The sequence below is a fragment of the Stegodyphus dumicola genome, chromosome X1, assembly GCF_044657685.1.
Source record: "Stegodyphus dumicola isolate Sdum_Otavi_A_Nest chromosome X1, ASM4465768v1".
Taxonomy (NCBI): Eukaryota; Metazoa; Arthropoda; class Arachnida; order Araneae; family Eresidae; genus Stegodyphus; species Stegodyphus dumicola.
The window spans coordinates 22,929,405-22,949,331 of NC_140780.1; the positions used below are offsets into that span (position 1 = coordinate 22,929,405).

The window sequence follows — 19,927 nt, forward strand, 5'->3', positions numbered from 1 at the left end:
GGCGTGGAATATCAGAAATTTAAAAATTTCTTTTGGAGCACTGTTTTTACTTTGAGCCAAGAATAATTCACTTAGAGAACTACCCCGTTTACGGCAACCTATTTCCCTTTCCCTTTCATTCTGCGCGACCGGAAAAAAAGGATAATCGTTTTTTTTTTCTTTTCGTGCATACATTTATACTTCACATAATATCTTTTGATAAGTTGTTATTTTTAGATTTTTTCTTAAGAATTTTGTTTTAGACTTGTGTGGTTGAATTATAGTTCAAATAGTTACTTAAAAAAATTCTATTCATTCATTACATGTTTATTCATATATTTTTTAAAATTTAATAACACTTTTTTTCTGAAGAATAATTTGTTATCCAGTTTTCTTCACAATGACAATGAAAACTGCATTCTGCATTAAAAGAGAAAATACCGTTAAGCACGGTTAATGCGTCTTTCAGTGGATCGTTCAGAAATGATATATATAAATGAGAAAGTTTTATTATCTATATTTTTATTTAGAAGTTTAGTCAAAAAACAATTTTCCTCATTTTTATCATTGTGTCATTGCTTTACATAATTTTATCATCCTACAAATGTAGGATGATAATCATGTTTTAGTTAGATAAAAGATTATCCATATTTTTGAATAAGTTCAAATTTTTCATTTTTGAAATCTCAAAGCTCAAAAAGCATAACATAGAAAAGACTAAATTTTATGCAAATAATTAAATAATAATAAATAAATAAATATTTTCTTTTTGTAATGCCTTAAATTTTTCTTAATAGTTTTTTGCGTCAAAAAAACTTTAAATGCTTTAAATCATCCTCCCTTTTTTATTCGCTATATACCATACTCATGTTTGAACCAGCTTGTTTTCTGCGACACTCATATCAATAAAAGCGTCGCCTTCCTTTTCATCAACAACTGCTGAAAGTAAAATAGTTTCTGCTAGAGTTTCTCCACGAAACATTTTTAACTGATATGTGTATACGCTTTTGGATAAATTTATGAATTTCCAATAAATTCGGATTCATCTTTCAGATTCTTCAATTATAACATGATACGATGTTCAGTACCGAAATTTAAATTTTTACAGCCCTTCAGTGAAAAATAATCGCCCTTTGCGATGTTATTTCTTCTGTCTTTTTCGCTGGTATAGGCCCATTCACTGGAATATTCGAAGCGGTGCACCGAGTGTAAAACCTCAATAAAATATGATTTAAACCTATATAAGATACTTTTCCTTGAGCTTTCAGTTTCTTTGAAGTGGTTTTACGCAGGCTTTCTTCCAATTTCTTCTTTCAGAAACATTTGTTTTCAAAGTAGACACAAGAATATTAATTTTTTTCTACAATTTTCTACAATTTCTACAATTTTTAAAAAGTTTATGTTCTTTTCATATTCTTTTAAAATTTAAGTTTAGAATCACTTAGTTGTATATTCGAGGGTGAATACTTTTCATTTTCTAGATTTTTTAACTGCAAATTAAGCTTAAAGTAAAGTCCAGATACCAATAGTTGAGTTTAAATTTGTTTACTAACTGATAGAGGAATAAAGCATCTCCCAAACGCTTTTGGTCAATAGAATCCAGCCTTTATCCTATCCCACCTTATGATCCGGTATCGTATCGGGTGCAAACATTCTAAATCATATAATTTTGATAAGTTTAAAGACCAGTAAACGATAAATTAAGGAGCACATTCTCTTAATTATCTATAATAATATGAGGAAAAGATTAAATTTAAAACTTTCTCAGTATGAGGGTTAATATAAAATTAATGTTTCGTAGATTTTTACTACAAGAGAAGATTATGATCAAAACAGTCAAACTCTTAAACGTAGCTTATATTGCTAAATACTTAAATTGAAACTTTTTTTTAATGGCAGATTGTGAGCAATTACGAATGTAACCTAGTCTATTAATTTATACAAGGCCGGTTGTGGTGGTCTCTTTATTATGGAAGCGCCTAATAGGTGGGCCACCATCGCCTTTCCTATGAAGGGACGTACAATTACAACCATGCCTTTTCAGGGATTCGAACCCAGGCCCTTCGGCATCGCAGTCAGCTTCCCTGACCAGTATACCGACTGGGCGGCCTTAAATTGAAACTATGCACTGCAATATAGGTATATCGTGCAAAAGTCTCGCTTTTATGGAACAAAGCGAATAATCAATACAAATATAGTCAAGTTTCAATAAGCCGAAACTGAAGGAACACTCCCACCCCCTCCTCAAAAAAATAAATATTAGAAATTTGACTTTGAATCAGTATCAGTTCGGAAAGTCGGTATTCACTTCAAATTTCTAGTTGCGATAATTAGTCAAACTAATTGAAGTTCAGGTAATCAGTTTTGGTGTAAATTTACAGCATGGCAATTAAGTAATCAAAGTTCATTAAAAAATAAAGACGTTATTGATTCAAATTCCTACCTTAACACAAATACGACAGGTAATTAAAAAGAAGTCATGTAGGGGTCTGTTTTTGACACGGCTCTACGAGTAGAATGTCGCATCCCTTTTATCTTTTCCGTGACAGAAAAAAAAATATCCTATGAAAGGACACTTGAGTTTTGTGAAGCGAAAATAATACCATAAGACAAATCAAACGGATGACCCGCTGAACCCGTGGGATGACATAGTACACATACTTAGTTACAGGACAGAGCGGCTCTCCCGAGTGGTTACTGAGAGGTGGAAAGATGGATTACCATGCAATACAACGGTTTCCAAACGAATAGCGCAAGATTTAATTCTCAGCTAGTTTAATCAGCTACTAAAAAAAAAAATTGCAGCATTGTTTTAACACCTCACTTTGTAAGATAAAAGTAACGCTGTTTAGTCTAAATACTTGTTTAATCTTCCCATGGTGAATAACGTAGAGGGATAATCATCCCGTGCTTAGCTTAGATTCCAAGAACACCAAGTGTATACAAAAATAGCAAATGCAACTGAACTTTCATTTCAATTACGGCTTAGTAGCTTAAAAACTAATTACCAAAACTCCACTGTTTTTTGCTTGCAGTAATATCTGCAATAATATAACAATAGAACCCAAAACTCAAAAAGCATAACATAGAAAAGACTAAATTTTATGTAAATAAATACAAATAATTAAATAATAAATAAATAAATAAATATTTTCTTTTTGTAATGCCTTAAATTTTTCTTAATAGTTTTTTGCGTCAAAAAAACTTTAAATGCTTTAAATCATCCTCCCTTTTGTATTCGCTATATACCATACTCATGTTTGAACCAGCTTGTTTTCTGCGAGATTCATATCAATAAAAGCGTCGCCTTCCTTTTCATCAACAACTGCTGAAAGTAAAATAGTTTCTGCTAGAGTTTCTCTACGAAACATTGTTTTAAATATTTGAAATTCAAATAGGAAATTAGAATCTGTAGGATTGCTATTATAATTGGACACTAGAATCAAAATCCTGCAGACCCTACTAAACAGATAGCGAGACCTGAAACTAAGTATGTTGCAACTCATAAAATATAGAAGGTTGGTTTAAATAACCTTTTTATTTTACTTTCAGTTTGAATATGAAGGCGCAAGTTGAGCTACGGACGAAATTTCCAAAACTTTTGGATACTTTTAAATTAACAGAACAAACAATTAAATTCGAACGTCGCTAACGTAGTCTAAGACTCACATTCAATAGAATAAGCTGGTTGATATATTTTAGCAGAGAATACTTAAAGCATCGGTTAGCGAGAATGCTAAAGCCGGAATTAATTTTTAAACAGAGCTTCCTAAAACTGCTAACAGCAAGACGCAATTGCCAGAAGCTCTCTTAATAAAGATTCATAACCCTCAAATTAAGTACATGCAAAGGTAATTTGCATTCCAGTGAGCAATAGAGAAAGGACAAGTTACAGACAAGACTTAAGTCATAATAACTGGTTAGTTCATGAAAGATACTTCTAAAATCTAATAACCTCGTTCTTAATTTAAGCGGTCTCAGTGGCAGAGCAGTTGACTGTTGATGGTTTGTCTTGGAAACCAACTAGGATGAACGAGCTGGCTGCGTGGTGTTCGTGATTTTACCCATGTGCAACATGAATGCGAGTCACGTTTCCTTAGAAAATACCTTCATGAAGGTGTCCGCCGATAACATCGCGGCAAAAACATCGCGGACGAAAACGTCGCGGAGAAAACAACGCAAGACGAAAACGTCGTGCTACAAAACATCGTGGGAGAAAACATCGCAAAGAGAAAACATCGCAGTTCTAAAACATCGCGGTACAAAATATCGTCGTCGAAAATAAAGCGGTTCAAAAACTTTGCAGTTTAAAAACATCGTCGTCGAAAATATCGTGGTAAAAAATAAAGTATCTACAAATCATCGCATGACGATAACATCGCAGACATGCTTTTTTCAGGTTTTAATAATTGTAAATGGATATTCCCATAATAATTTGTCAGCGCAAGATGTAAAGAAGGATAATTTTTACTTTCACATTTTTTTATTAACTAATAAATGTTTTGCTGAAAACGTAAGAAGGAAACTTAAGCATAGAAAATTAAATGCAACTTATAGATTATACCTTTCATGAAAATTACCAGTAAAAACTTTATAAAAAATGGGCCTTTGTTAGTTAACTATGTCGTTTTAAAATTCTATTAAGTGCTATAAGTTGCATTAATTTTCTATGCTTAAGTTTCCTTTTTGTTTTCTCAGCAAAAATTTATTGATTAACAAAAAATATGAAAGTAAAAATTATCCTTCTTTCCATCTTGCGCTCACAAATCATTACGGGAATATACATTTATAGTTATTAAAGCTGAAAAAAGCATGTGTGCGATGTAATCGTCATGCGATGATTTGTAGATACTTTATTTTTTACCACGATATTTTCGACGACGATGTTTTAAAACTGCGAAGTTTTTGAACCGCTTTATTTTCGACGACGATATTTTGTACCGCGATGTTTTAGAACTGCGATGTTTTCTCCCACGATGTTTTGTAGCACGACGTTTTCGTCTTGCGTTGTTTTCTCCGCGACGTTTTCGTCTGCGATGTTTTTGCCGCGATGTTTTCGGCTGTAACCCTTCATGAAAGCATTCCTTTCCTTAGACAGCTAGCCTCTATATGCTTTGCTGTATTTGAATGACATTGCCACTGTCACTCACTTAATTTGTACACTTTGCTAGTGTTGACGGAAGGATTAGATGTTCAAGTGTTAAAATTTTAATTGATGTAAAATTAGCAATAAATCCATACAGAAGGAGAACCTTTAAATTTTTTTAATTAGTTCACAAGAAAAATTTAAATAAATTCTAATAAAACATAAATTTAACAGAAATAATAATAATAATATGAAAATAAATATAACTGTAGAGACATTAGGATTTTTTGGAAGCCGGAGAGATGAAAAATTAGCATCCGCCTTCGCCAGGAATTGAACCACGGACCTTTGGAATACCGGCTCAACGTGCAGAACCACTACACAACGAAAGCACGCTAGAAAAGTGGGAGAAATACCTTATAGACTCCCCTTTTTAAAGGGCGACTGGAGTTTTCAGGGGACCCAATCGCCAAATCCTGGGTCCTCATCCAACACCCTTTTAGTTCGGGCGCCACTGTAGAGACATTAGAATTTTTTGGAAGCCGGAGAGATGAAAAATTAGTAACCGCATTCGCCGGGAATCGAACCACGGAACTCCGGAACACCGGCCCAACGTGCAGAACCACTACACCACGAAGGCACGCTAGGAAAATGGGAGAAATACTTATATAACAATAATAATTATTTATTATATTACTAATGATTACAATTCAGATTTTGACAAATCACAATTTGGCTTTTAAAAGTGAGTTCATTCCACATCATATGTTTGCATAAAAATATATTTTGCATCGAAAAATTGGGTCTTTGATGATAATCAGGGCACCTTTATAACGAAAGCAACAGTTAGTTTTAAGAACGACTGCGCAGTAAAGACGACGAAATGTGTTTCAAAATCTTTGAAACTATATTTGGTGCCCTTGCTACACACACACACAAAAAAAAAAAAGAAGAAAAATCTTATATTCTAGTAAATTTTGCCGCTGTTAAACATTTCTCTAGAAGAAGAAAGTATGTTTTGTTTATATTGTATTTTTGACGTACTCGGAAATATTGAACGAGTTTATGATGCACAATTTTTGACTTCAACAAAAGTAAATTTCATTGCACATAAAATTAACTTAATTAAGTAAATTAACTTAATTAAAGTAAAATAGCAGGCGATAAAATGCAGAAGGTAAAAATTTACTCTTAATTGAAAGAAAAAAATCTTTATATTTTGCATTAATATTCTTTATAAATTAAACAAATAGGTTTCCATGTTAGAGAACAATCCTCATTAAAAGATGGGAAATTTAATGCTCAAACTAACTGTTGCAATTCACCGAAGATTACAAAAAAGAGCGTGAAATACATTTGGAGTTATTATGGCTTATAACAAACATACCAAATTTCAAAACGCGCCAATATAATTAATTCAACTATACCTTGGGAAATTTTGAATAAAAGCTCTTTATTTCTTGCAGGTATGCCTACAAATACACCTACTTAAAGGTGATGGTAAAAATTTTATTGGTTATAAATAAAAACATTTTTCGAAAAATTTACAAAAATTATTTAAAAATACAAATTTAGAAAATATGCGACTTTTATTTAGATTGAGTCTAAATTTCGAATTCTGAAAGAAGGAATCAAGCAAGTTTTATTAAAAAGGAGGTATTAATAAATATATACCAAATTCAATTAACACTTGAAGAGTTAAAATTTTGAGACCTAATTTTTTAAAAACTTCTCGGGTGATTTTTATGAACCTTGATACTGGCATGATTTGAGGTTTAGGATAGAATTATAGAAAAAAAGTCGATGTCATTGTAGAAAAGATCGATTTTGTCTGAAAATACTTATGTTAGAACAATGCTATACGTAAATATAATATATAGCAAACATCGCGCTTTCCAGACATGAAAATTCAAATTGAATTTCGCCAATCCGCCGAGCAGAAGGGAAGACATAGAACTATCCTCCATTTTTTTCGGGGGGGGACTGAATGTATCTACTCTTTCTTTCATAGTAAAGTATGTAATAAAGCTTTTTTATATTAGGTTATTTTAAATGTTTTTTATGTGTAATTTCAAACACATGATAACAGAACGTTATAAGAAATTTCGTAAAAGCGAATAGTTACTGTATAGTACTGCATAAAACTGGAAATAGGCTTTCCCGCATAAAAATTCTAATGAATTTTGTGGAAATCATTGGGAAATTTGGTTTTTAGATATTGGCGTACATCGTTTCCTTAAAGATAAAAGCGTGTTACGCAGTATTTTTGGTGCTTTTATCTCAACAGCAATGATTTTTAGCAACTTACCACACGCAATATCCTCTTTTAAGATTATTAGGTTTAGAATAATAGCACACATCGGGGGGGGGGACTGAATGTATCTACTCTTTCTTTCATAGTAAAGTATGTAATAAAGCTTTTTTTATATTAGGTTATTTTAAATGTTTTTTATGTGTAATTTCAAACACATGATAACAGAACGTTATAAGAAATTTCGTAAAAGCGAATAGTTACTGTATAGTATTGCATAAAACTGGAAATATGCTTTCCCGCATAAAAATTCTAATGAATTTTGTGGAAATCATTGGGAAATTTGGTTTTTAGATATTGGCGTACGTCGTTTCCTTAAAGATAAAAGCGTGTTACGCAGTATTTTTGGTACTTTTATCTTAACGGCAATGATTTTTAGCAACTTACCACACGCAATATCCTCTTTTAAGATTATTAGGTTTAGAATAATAGCATACATCTCCGACCCGTGACTTCTGCTATAGCACAATCTCTCCATCTAAGTTTGCTTTCGAAGTGTATCAGGAATCTAAGGAGTGACGCTGGAATGGTGAAATAAGTAAATATCGATGCAAAAGCAGTCGAGTCGAGAACTAAATTGCAGCGTACGACTCTAAGTGGATGGGAATTAAACGAGCGAGTGGCCACTGCATGCATAATTCAGCTTGGCGGACTAGTTTTTTGTGTCGGCATCGACAGGAGTTCCACAGATAAGATCGTCATCACTATCATCAACATTAACGGTCGCGTAGACTATTGTTCTTGGAATAGAAACGTGGAAAGAATTTCTCCAATATTCTTTTCTGTTCACCTTCTCAGCGTGGTTTTATTTTCTTGACGTTTCACGAAATCATTGAGACCTTCAGAAGTGCTAAGGTGATTAAGGTTGCCCTTTTACTTAAGCTGACCAGATTTCGAAATTCGTCACGCTCTCTCTTTCTCTCTGTCTGTGTATATATATATATATATATTGTTTTTTAAGTAATTTTCTTTTATAAATAAATTTTTTTTATTATTATTGTTATTGGGGTGGAGGTGGTATGTAGGTATATATAAATCAAAATAAAGAATTTTCATTTTACTTTTTAATTGTGATATATAATATTTTTCAATAAATAAAAAATAAATCAAAGCGCAGTATTCATTTTTAAGCAAAATAATAAACTGGTACTATTCCGTTTTGAGGACCGTAAAAAATGGCAGCGAAAATGTATGCGCAAAAGCGCCAAATCTAGCAAACGCGCCCATTCAACAGCGCGTCAAATCTAGCGTACACGCTGATTTCAGATTGCGTAAGTTTATATAGTTCTATATTTCTTAAGACGCCATTGAAATACTAGTTTAATTTTTAAATCCTTTTTTTGATTTTAAATCCCTTTTTAATATCCTATGGATTTAACAATTTGGGAATTGCCCATGACGAAAAGTCGGCAATAGAATTTTGGGTAAAGTGCATAATCCCCCATTGTTTGACGCGTTTTTAAGAATTGCACATACTCGGTATCCTTGTGCACATCGACCTATTTTAACTTTAAAAAAAATCCCAGAATTGCACAAAAATGGCACTGCGCACACCCTTGGCTTTATCTATGTAATTTTATTCACTTAAAAATCCACCTATTTTCACTTAAAAAGTAAAAGAAAATTGGCAAAAATTCGATTGTTTTCACCCTTGTAAAAAGCGGCAAACAAATACGTGAGCGATTCTGCACTTTACCGAGAATATTTTCAAAGAAAAGGCATCATTCATTATAGAAAATTACGTTTGAATAAACAACGAGATGAAATTATGCTTTAGCGATAAGTCGGTAGCGAAATAGCGATGCAGGCATCCATTCAGTTATGTTTAGCAATTTTTATATAAATTATAATAATGATCTGAAATAGTTATTTACTCTTATGCTTCCATTCAGTCATGTTTAGTATTTTTCATATAAATTATAATAATAAAAAAGTATTATATGAAATTAACCTTTCATCTAAATTAAAACATCAATCTTAGATAGTTATTTACTATTATACTTCCTTTCTTTCCGCAATTATTAGGGTTGCCGTAATTATGTTTGGCAGCATTGGCATCAACAATAGTTTGGCGATTTTTTACGGCCCTCGAAACCGAATAGTACCAATAAACTTCTCAATTATTTTCATGAAATAGCCTTATATTGCTCAGAAGGATGAATATTTCTTACGACATCTTTTTCTTTTTTGATCCTTTGTATAAAAGTACGAGCAATTTTCATCAAAGTTTATTTTGGTGATTAACTTACGCTCAAAGTGTCCACTTTAAGCTGTGTCTTATCACTAGTCCAAAAACTGTTCGTAATGCTAAATAATCGCTCAGTTGCAGCATTAGTGCCAGGAAGACAAAAGAAAAACTCTTGGTAATTTTAAAACATTTGAACGAGGAAGCTGGTTCTTATTAAAATTGGCAGTTATTTCCATCCATCTCTGAACTGGGCACATCTTATTTTTTTACCATACCAATATTTTTTCCTGTGATATATTGTTTAAGGTAAACATATTTCTCACATATATCCAAATAATTTATGGTCTGGTATCATTTTATTAATTAACAAAAAGGCTGCTTCATTCCGATTCCAAGAATGAATTTCATTTAAAATGATCCATCTGTACGTTTCCATTTCCTGAAATACTTTTTTGTCCATTTCTCCAAATAAGTAAGAGTAGTCTGATAAAATGAAACAATAACTTGTCGAAATTCAACAATTTCGTTCTCTGACACGTCTCTATTGTCTTAAAGATTCTCTACAGTTTTTTTTTAACATTTATTGGAATAAAGTTATCCTCTATCTTGCTCAATATTGAAATTTTTAAAGCATCCGTTGAAGCAATTACGTCAAATACAAACGCAGTTTAATTTTCAGTTACTGTAATAACTTAATGAAATATTGAAGCCTGAGTGTTAATAAAATGTTGCCAGACTTCTGCCACTGGATTTTCAAAGAATTTAAAAATAGGCATGGGGCAGTTTTGAGATCGAAAATAAGCCTTCAATTGTAAAGTACTTGGAATACCATTTCAATGGCGGAGAGTAATGCTAACCCTTGTATCATTGAAAAACTGGTTTCTACGAAGTTTCAGAAATTTTTTAATGTTTCTACTCTAACAATATAAGATCTCTAGTAATCTTAGAAGTAATAATTTCTACATCACCCACCAAACATCAGCTGATGTTCTTACAATGTTATTGTTAATGTTACAATGTTAATGTTCTTACAATGATAATACGCTCCAATTAAACCATGATTAAAGTTTCCTTTCAGTTTAACAAAATCATTATTTTCTCCATGTTTGTCAGCTCCTTCAAAGTTAGAATTCATATTATCGACACAAAGGCCCATAACTGTTTCTTTTGAATTATTTTCTCCATGTCTGTCAGCTCCTCCAAAATTAGAATTCATATTATCGACACAAAGGCCCATAACTGTTTCTTTTGAATTATTTTCTTCAAGACAGGGAGTTATATAAGTGATGGCAATATCAGATGGCTCACCAGGTTACAAGATCTAACCTTTTTAGCCATCATGCAATGTGAATAGATCTCAGTGTACAACCTGGCGACCTCTCGCACAGAAGTGAAGATGAACACAACAGAGAAAGGGTGTAAAAAGTCCTTTTTATTAAGCATAACTCTAACAGAAAGGCTTGGACTTCGTGCTTACAATAGCATCTACTACTTGGGATGATAACTTAAAGATGACAATGAATTCAAAAGGGAAGAAGTAGTGCGACACTACACAATTTAATTTAATCTAACAGGCTGACTCAGAAACCTACACCGGCGATATCCTAACTAGACGGTCAGAATGCGTAGCCGCTACTAAGATTAACTGCTGGAGGACAAAACAACAAACCTCGGCGACACCAGCGTACACCACGCTCTGTCTAAACTTCGTGTATCGTGGAATCCTTGGTGCTTAGGCTTGTAAATACTAAGAATTTTAACCTATCGATAATATAGCTCAAAGGCCGATGGCGTTAATTAAGGAATAAACGTATATGCGCAGAATGAAAAACAATATTTTCTGTCTAAACTTTCCGTTTATATACTCTAGTTCACCTACTTAATTTGCATCATGGCGAGGAAATGTGGTCGGAAAATAAGAGAATTCAGAGGAGATACCAAAATTAAAATAACTGGTTAGTGAACTAAAGGAACCTTACAAGGTAAGCATTTAAATTCTAAAATTTTTACACTAACTCCATAACTCCCAATCTATAAATTTAAGGAGTATTGGATAAAGTTTTATTTCCTTGCCAGTCGGTGCCGTAAAAAACCAATGATGCTCTCGTCGGGATTCGAACAACAGATACTTCTATTATTATCTCGAGGTTCTACCAGTTACACCATAAGATCACGCGCACAGGTGAGGGTGATAATTCTTCATGGACTGAAGGAGGTGTTTGTTGCGATTTGGAAAAATAGTTCAAATTGCAGCAAGGTTTTAAACATATTAATCAATAATTTTCTTTAATATGTTTCCACTGTTTTAGCTGAAAAGGGAGGTTACTGATTCTATAATACCGATTCTTAAAGTTATTGCGTTGCAGATACTCTGTTAAGAGGTTCTGAACAGATGTTCTGACATGACATTTGATTTTTTAAATTCTGCGTTTGATTTCATTCTTATAAGATGCACATAAAACTGATAAGAATCACGTGTCTCATAGAAAGCATCTATAAATTCTTAATAAACTTGAGGGAAAGGTGTCTACAGCGTCATGTTTTATCATCTGAAGGTATTTAGAGCAAACGAAAGGAATTTTCCCTATTCAGTTGGAAATAAAATTGCTCCAACTACATAAATCCAAAATTGATTGCTTTTTTTCCTCATTCGAATAGTGTTTAAATCAACTCTTAGGTTTTTTTTTTTTAATCCCAAATTTCTATCGCAAGAGTTTATTTATTTTATTATCACAACATCTTAAGAATTTCTCATGGGTACGATTTCCGATTACACTTCATAATAAAATTGCATTTTTATATTAAGGTTTTACATTACGTAATTCTCCTTACTCACATTGTGGAAGCAAACACCTTGGTGGTCTTTAATTCTTGAATCACAGATTATTAGAAGCTGCCCTATAATTTTCCAAGGCTCTTTACGATAATAAGTTAAAAACTTTTATAGAAGCCTTTCTTTTAACAATTATTATTCTGGAAAGTGAATATATAATGATCTCTGTTGGAATTCATATTATAATTATCTGAAGTTTACTAAGTTCGGTTGAAAATGAAGTTAAAACATTCTTCTAGAGAAAAGCCGTGGAAGGAATATTAACATATTATCCACACGCAGGACAATATTTAGTGATTTTTTAAAAAGTCACTTACGTACCTTTTAAAGTATTTCTAGACTGATTTATGCATGATTAATAAAATGCTTCTTGTTTGTACCAAAACGAAATTAAAATGATTAATTCTACTATTTTGTTACTTAAATTGCCATTAATTTAAAAAGGCTAGGGGAACAACAGTTTGCGTAATTAGATACTGAATTTAGATATCACGCAGCGAAGATGGTGGTGGATACTTCAGAGCTTTTAGCCTAAATGGTGATCTTGATGATAATCAATCAGAGACAGATTTAACTACCGATTCTGACATTATTCTGTTACGCATTATGCTAATTAAAAACTTCAATTAAACCGCTTATAAAACTGATTTGTGTGGGTAGTCGATTACCGCGTCTAATTTGCAATACTTACCCCACCCAGAGAGCGTTTAATTAATGCGCACCTGCATATTTTTCACGAATAATGTTACAATAGTTTATGTAAACGGCTTGGAATAAAATAGAGTACTGTAACAGGTTATTTAGAGATTATGTTGATAAATAATGAAGGAAATAGAAATATGAACGCGATTTTTAGTTGCTGTATGTAACATCCGGCTCCCTTACTGAAGATCAGGGAATAAACTCTTAACGATATTTAATCTATGATAATTACGTTTCTCATTTAGTTTAAAAAATTTGTTAATTAAATTGAATCCTTAGATTTTTACAAAATTGTTCTTTCCATGACTTGTCGAAGTTCCTTTTCCTCACAAAAATCAGTACTGTTTACTTGGACATATTATGCTGCCTTTATCTTTTAATAAAAACCTGTAAGTATGAAGTTAGTTAAGCGAATACACAAGCCTCATACTTAAGATTGAAATCCTCGTTTTAGTACTAGAGTTAAATTTGTACCTATAAGGAGAAAATAGAAATGTGATAAAAATAAGGATAACTGTTTCAAGGTGATAACTTTTTATTCGATTATAGAAGTATAGAGTTAATGCCAGTAGCACTAAAACTTAACGAACCTTTTACGCCATTTGTAATGAAAAAAAAGTGTTTGACAGGTATATTTATTTTATTTAAAGAAAAAAAGAAGACAGTATAATTATTTTCAAGTTAAGATAAGCCAGAGCAGAGCAAAGCAGAGAGTTAAAAAAAATTAGCTAGAAGTAAGTAATACTGTGTTTGAGGCGTATACTACAATACACTAAAATTTTACACTAAAATTAACTAAAATTAAATTTTACACTAAATTTAAATTTATTTTACACTAAAATTAAATTTATACACTAAAATTTTTCATTTTCGGATGCGAATTGGATACTGATAACAAATAGCTCTTAAATACAAAATATACCACTTGCTGTGGATATTTATGATTATGTGCTTGTGTACATCTCAGCAAGATAAATTTACACGATATGTTTAAATTCATGTATCAAAATTATGCAGAAACATTTTATGACTTTACGAAGACAGCTAAACATAAGACTTTATAGCGATAATAGTAGTTCAGGTCTAAATAATTAATTTCCAATGCATAGAAATTTGTAACTCAAAAAGGCTTATTATGTTCTGTTTTGTTTCTGTTTAATAGCCTCATGTACAAGGTATTCCTGTTTTCTGATATTCGAATCCTAGAATTTCCGCACTTGTGTCTAACATACTTTTCTTCAGATCTCATCAGTAGTGATTTCGAATTTTAAATTATTGCTCCGTTTTAAATTGGTATATCATACTAACTTAGCATTAAACTGCAAAAGAGATGTCATAAATTTCCTTTGTACTGACTCTGCCAATTTATTTTGCTGTCAGGGAATTCCTGTCCTAAAATACATAGAACAAGATTCTCAAAGAAAAGTACAGCAACTCAATCAAAAATCCATCACACATGTGACTAACAGTAAAATATTTTTTATATGTTTACCGTAACTGAGAATAATAATAACAACAAAAAAAAACATAACTGTGCTCAATGTTAAATGGATTTGTGTCCAAAGATTCTATGTTACAAACTAGTAGTTATGTCTGCAATCTTGTAAGTCTTAAGAAACTGAAACCATACATCATTACTCTTTATTGAAGTTTTACTGTTATGATCGAATGAATCTAGATGAGTAGCAAACACGTTTTTTCATGACACTTGCTTGTGCAAATGCCTTTCTGATGGGAAATTTAGAACCTTCATAAACAAATAATAATGAAGTTTCAGCATTGCTTTACTATATTATCCCATTCAGTATACGTTTCCTTTTTTTTTTCCAGGTTCGGCCGAAAGAAAACCTTTTGCTGGGTTGTTCTCCTGTCTGTTTTATCAAATATGGCAACTATACTGGCACCTGATCATGTGACTTTCACTGCCGCTAGATTTTTAACGGCGTTTGGCATTGCTACAATATCAACAACATCTTTCATGATAGGTGAGTAGACATTAGAAACTCAGTGATGCTTATCTACATTAAGCACTCTTACTTGGTTACATAACATTGAAAATGTTGATTGCACCATTTTAGCTGCAATCAACATTTTCAAAGTTACGATGTCAGGCTATGTTTGTGTTGAAAAACTGCCGCTTTTATAACCTTCTAATCAATACATATATTCAGTCAAATTGATATCTTCCGGGATAGGAAAATGAAAATATGTATGGGAAATTCAGTAGCAACCTGTCAACGTAATGAAATATTAACAAAAGTCTGATTCTTTGATAAATATTATCAGTCAACATTTTGTTGAAGAAATTCTAAAATGTATCACTAAAGTAATCAACATTATCAAAATATGTCTAATATGTTAAAATATAATAAGTTTATAAAATATTTAATTGCAAGAAGTCTAAAGAAGTATTCCTCATTGAAGTTTATACAGGTATTTAGATAGCTTTCCTAATCACGAAGAAACTATTTTCTGTTAAAAGTTTAATAGTTACATAACGTTTAATGATAGTTTTTATACATAAGATGAGCAGCATATTATTTTTATAATAATATAATTTGTCTATTTACATTTTAAAATTTACGTGAAAGTTAAGTTCATACATAATTTAAGCTGGAGAAGTAAATTTCTTTAGAGCTTTAAATTTATGCTTTATTAATAATTAAAACTAAATTTCATTTAATGTGACAGATATATTTCCTGTTATTAATATATTTTATCTTGATATTTACCAGATCAAGGCAGTTTTATATTTGCAATAAATAAAGTAGGTATATATATATTACTTAAATACAAATAAATAAAATTTATTCAACTTTTAAATTCATATTATCTGAAGCTTGTAAATTTTGCACACACTTCGAATAACCATGTTTCACTTAAATGCATCTCAACAGCAATTAGAGATAAATTAGTAAGAGCAGTTAGAGATAAATTAGTATTACTGCGCATATTACTAATTTTAGAATAGGAAACACAGCAATCAACTTTAATAGGAAAACTGAAAAATAATTTTTAGTAAGATAAGTTGCATTGTTTAGTAAAATATTACCACAGTCTATTAGTTCACAGGCATCAAAGTTTAAATTAGATTTAAAGTATTCTCCATAATTAACTGCCTGTGTATTTTTCACTTTTCTAGACGCAGTTTTGATCACCAAAATTCAATTGAGAGTGCAAATAAATTCTTTCAGTGCGTTTTTACGAGCAATATTGATTGCAAACGTTTGGATAAACTGAAACTTTAGCTATCATAATTCAATGTTTTCAGAACAATGTGGGAAAGATGCAGGGCTTAAAATATGGGGGGGGGGACTCAAAGACACCTATAAATTTTAACGTAAAAATCAGATGTATTAGAAACACAAGGCAAGCTTTTTGTATCTTTTAAAAACAGAAGCAATATCACCATCATCGCTTTTGAAATTCAGTTGCTTGAATATATAGGTTAGATATATCATTTTCCTCTTCAAGGCCAATTAATAATATGATAAACTAACACCACATTTAATATAAGACAAAATGTTCCTATGCTCAAAATGCCCGCACGAAAATAGTCCATGGAACTTGCAGCATTCAAGCATTTAATTTTATTAAATTAATTTAATTAATTAATTAATAAAAAATTAAGTGTAAATTAAAGGTGATAAGTACGAATAATTTTTATACTTTAAAAGAGCGAGTTAAATTTAAATATATGAAAAATGAACTTTTTCCTTTGTGAAAAATATAGCATTAATTTTTGTAGAAAGTGCAAGATTTAAAAATTTAACATGCAAGTTAAAAGTATGGTATTATTCGGTTTTGAGGGCCGTAAAAAATCGCCAAACTTTTGCTGATGCCAGTATTGCTAAAAGTAATTGCGGGAACCCGAACGAAAGAAAGGAAGTATAAAAGTAAATAACTAAGATTGATGTTTTAATTTAGATGAAAGGTTAACTTCATATAATACTTTATTATTACAATTTATATAAAAAGGCTAAACATGACTGAATGGATTATTGCTGATGCCAGTATTGCTAAAAGTAATTGCGGGAACCCGAACGAAAGAAAGGAAGTATAAAAGTAAATAACTAAGATTGATGTTTTAATTTAGATGAAAGGTTAACTTCATATAATACTTTATTATTACAATTTATATAAAAAGGCTAAACATGACTGAATGGAAGCATAAGAGTAAATAACTATTTCAGATCATTATTATAATTTATATAAAAATTGCTAAACATAACTGAATGGATGCCTGTATCGCTATTTCGCTACCGAGTTATCGCTAAAGCATAGTTTCATCTCGTTGGTTGTTCAAACATAATTTTCTATAATGAATGATGCCTTTTCTTTGAAAAAATTCTCCGTAAAGTGCAGAATCGTCCACTTATTTGTTTGCCGCTTCTTACAAGGGTAAAAACAATTGAGTTTTTGTCAATTTTCTTTTACTTTTTAAGGGAAAATAGGTCGATGTGTACATAGATAAAGTCAAGGGTGTGCGCAGTGCTATTTTTGTGCAATTCTGGGAATTTTTTTGAAGTGAAAATGGGTTGATGTGTATGTTACCGTGAAAGACCGAAATTGGAGAATGTCGACTTTCACCGGAGAATGTCAACATTCACCAAATACGTCGGTGAAAGATCGAATATTGCACTACATTCTTGTATATTCGGTCCCTCACCGGTGTATGTCGACAATCACAGATATGCTCTGGTGAAAGTCGAAAAGAGAGGTTATAAAGTGCCATAATAGTTTAAGTTGTTGCAATAAATAAGATTTGAATCACATAATTTAGTAAGATTTTTTAATTTAGTTACTGTTATTTTATTTTCTCATTTAGAACGTACTGTATAATTAAGCAAGTTTTTAACTTCTATTATTTTCCTTTCTCATTTTGAAGGTATTGTGTGTTTTAGGTTCTCATGTTCTTAAGTTCTTATTTCAAGTCTCAAGTGCGTTTATTCGCGACTGAATTACGGAGAAGAAAATATAATATTGTTATATGTTCAACATTCATCATTAGTACATGGTGAATGTTGACATTGACCGGTGTAAATCAGAAATAAGAGTATTTGGAAAATATTTCGGACATACACCAAGAGACTATGTGAATATTGACATTCACCGGTGAAAGTCGACATTCTCCAGTTGTCGGTGTTTCACCGTAACATGGATAACATGTACATGGATACCGAGTATGTGCAATTCTTAAAAACGCGTCAAGCAGTAGGGGATTCTGCACTTTACCCAAAATTCTATTGCACACTTTTCGTCATGGGCAATTCCCTAATTGTTAAATCCATAGCATATCGAAAAGAATTTAAAAATTAAACTAGTATTTCAGTGGCGTCTTAAGAAGTATAAAACTATATAAACTTACGCAATCTGAAAACAGCGCGTACGCTAGATTTGTTGCGCTGTTAAATGGGTGCGTTTGCTATATTTGGCGCTTTTTCGCATACATTTTCGCTGCAATTTTTTTACGGTCCTCCAAACGGAATAGTACCAAAAGTACTATTAATTAAAAATTCGGTTGATCTTTACAATATGGTAACTGGTAGTTTGGCGACATTTTGGACGCGATAAATGTTACTACCTGGCACTTTGGTAATAATGTGAGCAGTACTCAGTTCCGATTACGCATTATTTTGTGTGAGGGAAATGAGAGATCATGGGATATGTCATGTGATATTAATGGATGAATTACGGTTCTTTAATCGGAAAAGGGGGGAAATCGGGAAAAAATCTGGAAATTTTGTATTTGGCTTTATTCTGTGTTGTGTGAAACAGTGTTCGTGAATTTTTGGATCCCATGGCCGTAACTAAAGTGAATTCGAAATGGGTATTTATGTATGTATTAATTTAATGTATGTGCTCATTTATATTTTAAGTAGTGTTTTTGAATTTAATTATATTTTAATTAAATGATAGTTATTTTGTGAATTTTATGTTTGTAAGAATTTGGTATACGTTTTAGTTGAAGTAAACGTGCATGGAAATAATTTAAATATCTGACACTAAGTATTTGTAATGGTTGCGGTATGAATTCGTTGGTGAGGTGTATAATGTAATAGATAATTTAGAGGTAAAAGTTTTTGGATATTTTATTTATTTTATATGTGGAAATGTTCATTACTTTTTCGCGATCAGGTAATTTATATATGTTCTTTTTACCGGGTTTAAAGATTGAGAAAATTGTCATGTATTTTCGTGAAATTTTTCTAATTTATGAGAAAAAAAGCAGTGTACATGGATATAGTGAAGAGTGTGCGCAATGCCATTTTTGTGCAATTCTGGGATGTTTTTTTAAGTAAAAATAAGTCGGCGTGTACATGGTTTATGTGTATGTGTTATTTTGAAAAACGCGTAAGGAGTATGGTATTGTGCACTTTTTCCCAATTTTGCAGTGAATATTTGTCATGATTAAGCAGTTTTGTTAGATAAAATTTCTAGCATAAGTGTAATTCGGCTAGTAGATTGTTGGAAGAAGTGTTCAGTAGATAAAAAGAAAAGAAACATGTCTTTACTTCGTGAAGACAAAATGGCGGCGGGAAAAAAAATAGAGTGTTGCTGTAGGAGAGTTGGTCGCCAAATTTTCGCCAAAAAAACGCCAAGTTACCATAATGTAAAGATCAACCAAAAATTCCATTACTGAAATTACAAGAGAAAATATTTGAAGCTTCCGACTTCCTTTCATCTATGTTTATCTGCTATATTTTATTTAGAAAAATGTAGAACAATTTATATGACACAATGAATTTCAAGGATTAGTGAGTTAAAGGTTGTCGCAACTTCTTTGGGAAAAGCATCTTTTATTGAAAATATATATATCGACATTTT

The 19,927-nt window shown here is 31.6% G+C and overlaps 2 protein-coding genes across 2 annotated transcripts in view; one reads left to right on the forward strand and one right to left on the reverse strand.

The window, feature by feature from the left end:
* LOC118187434 (DNA (cytosine-5)-methyltransferase 3B-like) overlaps positions 1 to 19,927 on the reverse strand; it is a 487,890-nt gene that overhangs the window by 266,569 nt on the left and 201,394 nt on the right. The window lies entirely within an intron of this gene.
* The window catches only part of LOC118187428 (organic cation transporter protein-like), a 231,287-nt gene that overhangs the window by 116,086 nt on the left and 95,274 nt on the right, over positions 1 to 19,927 (forward strand). The window contains exon 3 of the mRNA XM_035357647.2: positions 14,930 to 15,084. Within this exon, the coding sequence (XP_035213538.2) occupies positions 14,930 to 15,084 (155 nt within the window). The remainder of the gene's footprint in view (positions 1 to 14,929; positions 15,085 to 19,927) is intronic.